The sequence below is a fragment of the Squalius cephalus genome (genome assembly GCF_949319135.1).
Source record: "Squalius cephalus genome assembly, chromosome: 3".
In the NCBI taxonomy this organism is placed as follows: domain Eukaryota; kingdom Metazoa; phylum Chordata; class Actinopteri; order Cypriniformes; family Leuciscidae; genus Squalius; species Squalius cephalus.
Window position 1 is genome coordinate 2,875,309 of NC_137124.1, and position 7,454 is coordinate 2,882,762.

Sequence of the window (7,454 nt, forward strand, 5' to 3'; positions counted from 1 at the left end):
CAAGATGTAAGTAGCTAAACTCAACATTTAATATTTGACATCTGTTTTATGATATAAATGTTAAACAAACTACATAAATAATCAGGGATGCAAACTAATACATTTTGTCTAATTTTCGCCATTTAGAATTATAATTTATGTCATTCATGTAGCCTAATTTATAGCATAACGGTCAGTGTGACGAGATAAAACATTAACACATCTATTTTTGTTGCTATTGGCTTGCTTAGTTGGGGACATAATTAATATTCAACAATAATATTGATCTGCCTGCATTGACACTATTATACAAGAACTGAACTGAGCTGGAAGATGACATCACGGTTTTCTCCAGAGCGGCTATATATACTGTGACACTATTTTCTTCTGGCAACAAACTTTTTTTGCATTATTTTCCTGTTATCTCTGTAAAGCTGCTTTGAAACACTCTGTATTGTAAAAAGCACTATATAAATAAATGTGACTTGACTTTTCATTATATTATGCATACTGTCACGAAACTGCTCCGAGACACGAAGGTGAGATCCAATTGCAGCTTTATTAAGGGGCAATCCAGACACGTAATCCAATAAACAGGCAATGGGTCAAAACACAGGTAGACAGTCCAAACAAACAAAACACAACCAAAACCAAAACCAAAACAAGACAGGCAGGGGTCAGAGGCAAGAGAGTAATCCAAGGAACAGGCAAGAAATCTGAAAACCAAGAAACAAGAAAACCAGGAAACCGCTCAGAGTTGCAGTGTGACACTAAACAAAACTTCGCAGTGAGTGAAGGGGTGAACCAGGCTTATATGGGGTGAACTAAACAAGATAATGAGATACAGGTGAATGTGATAATGAGTGCTGATGAGTCCAGACAGAGAATGATGGGAAATGTAGTCTGTAAGTGAACGTGAGAGTCTGGTGTGGAGTGCCCTCTGGTGGCTCTCAAGGGCACTCCAGCTGGTGACCATTTTTTATTATCGACATACTATTAATAATGAATGTGCACATATTGTGAATGAATTTAACAAACTCAATAACAGCTTTTCTTTTAGCCTTCGGTAAATTAACTTTTTCTCTAAGAAAATGAGTCATAAATCATAAATACTCTAATGAAAAATAAATATACTAAATGTAAGACTGGAGAAACTGAAAAGTGCTGGAACTGGGAGAGAGGGCTACTCTCTGAGAAAACAATTATCTTTGAATTATCAATAAACAATTTGAATTATCTCTTGAGAAATTAGCATCCCCATCCAAGACGCAATCACACTGAGTCAATCACCTTAGTTATTGTATTAATTTACATTTCTTTCCCTTTACTCCTTTTCCCCCATCTCTTCTAACTCTAATGCTGAGATCAACTGAAATGCAAAAATCGATATGGTTTAATGTGAACAATTATCATACAACACTATACATGTTTGGTATCATTTGAAATGTCTCAGTGCCACTGGTACAAAGGTCTCATCCCCAAAGAAGTAAACCAAAAGTTTTTAAGAGTGGGTCTTTCATGCATATGGCATACTGTCCTCAAAAGGTGTAAACTCTGGAGACCATGATTAATGTACATTCCCAATGATAGCACAAGTTTCCATTTGAAAGAAAATTCTGTCTCGGCCTGAGTAAAACCGCAAATCTGCGTCAGGTCGTAACGGACTAGGGTCCAGTTTTGAGTGGAGCATAGGGCCCACCAACTGCGATTTTAGAGTTCTGGCTAATACTTGGCACTAGTTCAAGTGTTCTTGGACTGTAAAGGCTAAAAAGGGAATTTCCATTTATGACAGTAAAATGTTGCTTGACCAACCTATATAGGGTCTTATCTAAGAGTCTTACCTCTGTTTTAATGTAATGTTACTCTAGCTGTTTACGTGGGAAACCATGGCATGACCAAACCAAAGCTACTACCAGAGAAGTAATAATGGTCAGCTTATATATGTAGTAGTGGTCATGACCTCTGACTAGAAATAGTGTTATTTTAATTCAAGTGTATACAGATCCGCGGGGACTATATAAAGTATCTTGGATAAAGTGTGAATGTGACCATCTAAGATATTAGCCAATTACCTCTGTTTAGTGACCAAAAACTGACAAGTTTGAGACCCACGTTTAACGGCCGGCCGGCATCTATGTCAAAGTGACATAGATTCCTGATGAACAGGTAAAATATGAAGTAAAGAGTTGAATAGAATAATCAAATGTGTAGCTAAACTACTATATAAATGACCAATAACCAATTGGCATTCCAACCTAAATTTGAGGTTGTGATAAAATGGAGTCAGATAAAAGTTTAATTGGAACTAAATTACTTTACCACGCTGAAAAGACAGTAAACACACAGTAAACATTACCCCCTTATCGGAAATCAGACTTACAAAGTGGTGACCCCGACGTGATCTCGCAACTCAGGCAAGCAACATCTTTTCAGCAAAATATTGGGATTTTACAGCCAACAAGAGGATTGATCTTCTCTTCCTTCACCCGTTCAATCAATCAATTATGTTTTTGCCTTTTTCGAAGTGTTGAGGGAAAAACAGACACACCCCATATAAACACATTTTTAGAATGGGCCGGCAATACCCACTTAGACCAGAGACCGCAAAAATCCTGTAAAGCTTGAGAATTAGACAAACATATGTCAGGGACATGATAGCAGCAGCGTAGATGAGAAATGAATAAACCCTTGTTATGAATTTTATAGAAGTGACACAACCTAAATTGGAATAACATCTTCCAAATTATATTCTGGAACTCAATGAAGAACTGTAAATTAGAGCCTAAAGGTTTAAAATCAGCAAAATGCTTTCTCAAATTTTTTTTTTTTTTTTTTTTTTTTTGGCTTTGTTAGCAACAAAGCAACACTTTGATGACAAACAGCAAACAACAGAATAAAAATGATAAGTTTGTTAACAATTCAAAAACATTGTTTTGATAAATGAAAAGGTAGGTAAATGCATTTGTTTATGAAAAGCAAAGTCGGGAAAAACAGGGTGATATGATGCAACACAGGTTAAAAAGTTAAGAAAACTTTTTGTTTGGCCAGAATTATACCTTAGCTCTTGAGGACTTCTTCTGCAAAGCCATACCTGCATCAAAGAGGACAGCGGAATTGTTGACTTGAGACTCGGGAGATGAGTGAAAAGGCACTTCAAGAGGCCATTCACACCTCACAGTAGCACACCACTGCATACGTATGGCCTCCCAGTGTAGAACTGGAACTAAATTTGCAACACAAGTATTATAGATTAGATTCCACCCATCTCCTTGACATGAACACTGAACACACACCTCCATCACTACACACTCACAGCATCATCACCTGGGATAGATCTAGACTATCCAGGCTGAACACTACACATCATAAGAACGCACACGCACACGCACACACACACACACACACACACACACACACACACACACACACACACACACACACACACACCCAAACTGTTGAAAGGAATGCACAATCTCCATTCTTGTTTGATTAAGCATGTTCCAAGTCACCTCTTAGAAATCTTAGGTCTGCATAACCAAGAATAATTAACCCTTAGGGGTCGACAAACACAGTTTTGCTGGATTTTCTTCACATGGTAGCAAAATAGACTTAAAATACTCTGTCGTTTATGGTCATACAGACAAAAGAAATATGAAAAAATATTGTCTAATTGTCTATTGTCTAAAATGTCTACTTTTGTATGTGTCCACTTACAATCAAAATAAAACATTGTGCATTTGTAAAATAAAGTAAATAAATCAGGGTGTGCTTTCTGCCTCTTTTTCTCAAGTTTCTCAAGTGATTGCCCATTACCTCTAATGGACCACACCCACACACGCACAAGTGATTCACATGCAAATTGTCCATGTGAAGGACGCAAACCTGTAAACGCCCTCATTACCTCACAACAAAGCATTAAACTTCATCATTCCTCTGCTTTTCATCGAGTTTGGAAGACACGCTGTGAGTTTACCTTGGATTTACCTCAGAAGAAGAACGTGATTTGAAGATAAGAAAGATTTTAAGGTAAAAAAATGTATCCTCACTTATATTAGTTAGTGTGTTATTGTTGCATAAACTTGACATTGTACTAGTTGAACTGTTGCTTGGCTAAAATGTATGAAATTGATGGAAATATGTTGAAATATTAAATATAGACATGTAAGCAACCTTTAAATGCTAAAGTTTTTTTTTTTTTTTTCACAAACCACACATCAAAGTAATTTTATCAAAACTACAAACTTTTACATACATGTTGCTCACATTTTATTGTAGCAGAGTTTGTGCTGAATACAGCGTAATCAGACTTAAAAATTACCCATGAAAATGTTACAAGTAACAGAAATAAGCACAAATGTCAGAGCATGTCAGAACACCTCCAGGGCCCAGAAAACACCTCAGACCCCAGAGAGTTAAGGAAAGGCAGCAAAAAGTCAACATAACTAGTATATTTACCAGCGGTATGCATAATCAAAATACATCACATAATTAAACATTGCAATTGCAACAAATCTTTAATGCAAACCTAAGGTTTCAATCAGCTCAATTAAAGAAAGAGAGTTCCAGAAACAGAGATTTAAAATCTCTAGTTTAACTTTTGCAATCATCCTCTGTGCATTTGATGTACAGGCCAAGTCACACTCAATAATGCAGGACTGGCTGGGAATTGTATAGTTGACCAATAGAAATTGCCTGCATTTTAAATCTAACTGTCTAGATTAATTTGTATTGTCATTAGTCAGAAACTAGGGGACCCTCCTAGTTTTCAACAATGTTAAGGACTGGAGACAAACATTTTGTCCAAAGAGACCAGTTGTCACACCACAGAAGGGAACAGACAGATGACAGAAAGCAGTTTGATCGAATGCAGAGTGTAGAGTTGACAGCGGGAACCCGGCAATGGTGAGTAGATGATGACGAGAATGGTAAATGGATGCATTTATATAGCACTTTCACAGACCTATGGCCACCAAAGCGCTTTACATATAGCCTCACATTCACCCATTCATACACCGACTGCAGTGTCAGAAATGCAAGGCGCCATCCAGCTCGTCAGGAGCAGCTGGGGTTAGGTGTCTTGCTCATGGACACCTTGACACTTGGTCAGGTGGAACCGGGGATTGAACCACCAATCTTCTGGTTTGTAGATATTTAATGTAGATATTCTGTTATTTAATGTTGTTTTGTTTCCAATGTTTCACAGAGAAAATAAAGTCATACAGGTTTGGAACAACATGAGGTTAAATCAACGATGATAATTTTTATTTATTTTTTACTATCCTTTAAACCCCAGCAACCATGAAATTACACATCAGTCGGCACAGCAGTATGGACATACCTGTCAATATGAAGTAAGAGAATGTCTTTATGAATTACTGGATTCAGAAGATAGTAATAATTGTGTTTAAACAAACAACAATATGACTTGTATTTAGGCTTGTCTGACTGGTGGTAAATGTTGATCTTTTTACATGTTAACTATATTCAGTGGGACTTCCTTGTTTAAATCAGTTTCTACAAATTACATTATTATGTCCATGTTTAAAAAGTATAAATTAAATGTTTACATTAAACAGAATTGTTTACATAACCCAAAATCAATGTAATGGGTATTTAGTCTTAAATTCTTGCTACACAAATATTCTGAGAAATAGTTTCCTCCATCCGCAGAAAGCAGAGACTTCCTCCACGCAGACTAGCTCTGATTCATCGAGGTCCTCCAAAACGATTCCTTCTACATACAGAGAGAAAAGTGCTTGATGATCATGGGAAAGTCAGAAAATGGACTTATGGGAAAAAAGACACCAGTAAACGAAATAAAATTGTTCTGCTGGTGGGAGAAACCGGCGCTGGCAAGACGACTCTCATCAACACCATGGTCAACTACTTACTGGGAGTGAAGTTTGAGGATGAAATATGGCATGAAATCACAGAAGAAGAAGCCAGAGACCAATCAGAATCACAAACCTCTGAAATCACCATGTATGAGGTCTGTCCTATAAAGGGTCACATATCTCTCACCATCATTGATACTCCAGGATACGGAGACACTAGAGGACTGGAAAAAGATCTGGAAGTTGCTGAGAATTTATATATGCTCTTTCAGAGCAATCATGGAGTCCGTGAAGTAGATGCCGTGTGTTTTGTGACTCAAGCGTCTAAGAATCGTCTCTCGGACAGACAGCATTACATTATCAGTTCAATTCTGTCTTTGTTTGGAAAAGACATTGTGAACAACATTGTGTTTCTAATCACACACTCTGATGGTCTGCCACCCAAAAATGTCCTCAGCGCCATTAATAAAGCTAGAATCCCCTGCAGACGAGACCACAATAACCAACCTGTTCATTTCTTATTCAACAACCGGCAGGCTGACGCCCGTCACACTGGAGAGCGTCTAGTTCGTGCTCAAAGAGACGCCTGGGAAGACAGCATGGATGGCATGAAGCATTTCCTTCAGTCACTGGATGAAAAGAACAGAAGAAGTTTGGAGTTGACTTCAAATGTCCTGATAGAGCGCATTCGATTAGAAGCGTCCATGTGCAACTTACAGCTGCGAATTCACGAGAAAGAGCAGAAAAAGGATGAAAAACTTCAGATTCAGCAGTCAGTGATGGAAAACAAGAAAAAGATTGAGGAGTGTAAAAACTTTACCATTAAAGTAAAAAAGACTGTCAAAGAGAAGGTTCCCATTGAAAGCGCTTCATGGAAGAGCAGGAAGGCGATGACCTGCACCGTCTGTGAGGAAAACTGCCATGAGTTTGACTGCTGGTGGGTTTCTGATCCCAGCAAATGTGAAGTCATGAAAAACGGTTACTGTACCGTGTGCACAGGGAAGTGCCACCACAGCAAACACGTCAAAGAAAACAAGAAATACATCGTCAGAACCTCAAGCTTCATGATGGAATTTGACTCCATAAAAAAGGATTATGAAAAAGCTCAAAAACAGTTTAAGAGGTTTTCAGTTGTAATAGATTGTCTTGATCAAGATCTGAAGGAGATTGAGTACCAAAAGTCAATTCTTCTGTCCGAAGCTTACCAGAACATCAAGCATCTGTCTCAGATCGCATTAAAGCCAGACTCGGCCTTCACTCTTCAGCATCTGGACTTCTTCATCCCCAGAGTGAGGGAGGCTGGGAAAGGAGACTGGGTCCGAGAGCTGGAGGAAATGAGGAGAACTGCTGTGGCTGAAGAAGCCAATAAAGATGCTCTGAGTTATCTGAGAGCTGGTCTAGCTAAACTGTTCCTTGGTGAGCAATGAACAAATGCAGAGAACACAAGAGATGAATCAATGACAATGAATAATTTTGAAATACTGTAGCCTATATGTGTAACAGAGTTATGATTTTAATCAGTTTTATTGTGAATTCTTCTGAATTCAGCAGCAGTTGTTAATTCCATGTTGTAGTGCTGCCCTCGTGTGGTTTGTGTGGGGACTGCAGAAATGTTTAGTTAGATGGAAGATGACGCAACAC

At 38.1% G+C, this 7,454-nt stretch overlaps 1 protein-coding gene across 1 annotated transcript; it reads left to right on the forward strand.

The window, feature by feature from the left end:
- Nucleotides 1–5,277: 5,277 nt before the first annotated feature.
- Nucleotides 5,278–7,240, forward strand: LOC307156308 (uncharacterized protein; the record flags this gene model as incomplete). The annotated part of the gene is made up of 2 exons (XM_079867601.1): nt 5,278–5,330; nt 5,650–7,240. 2 exons carry the CDS (start codon nt 5,278–5,280, stop codon nt 7,238–7,240), a joined length of 1,644 nt encoding a protein of 547 aa, XP_079723727.1.
- Between the last annotated feature and the right edge of the window lie 214 nt (nt 7,241–7,454).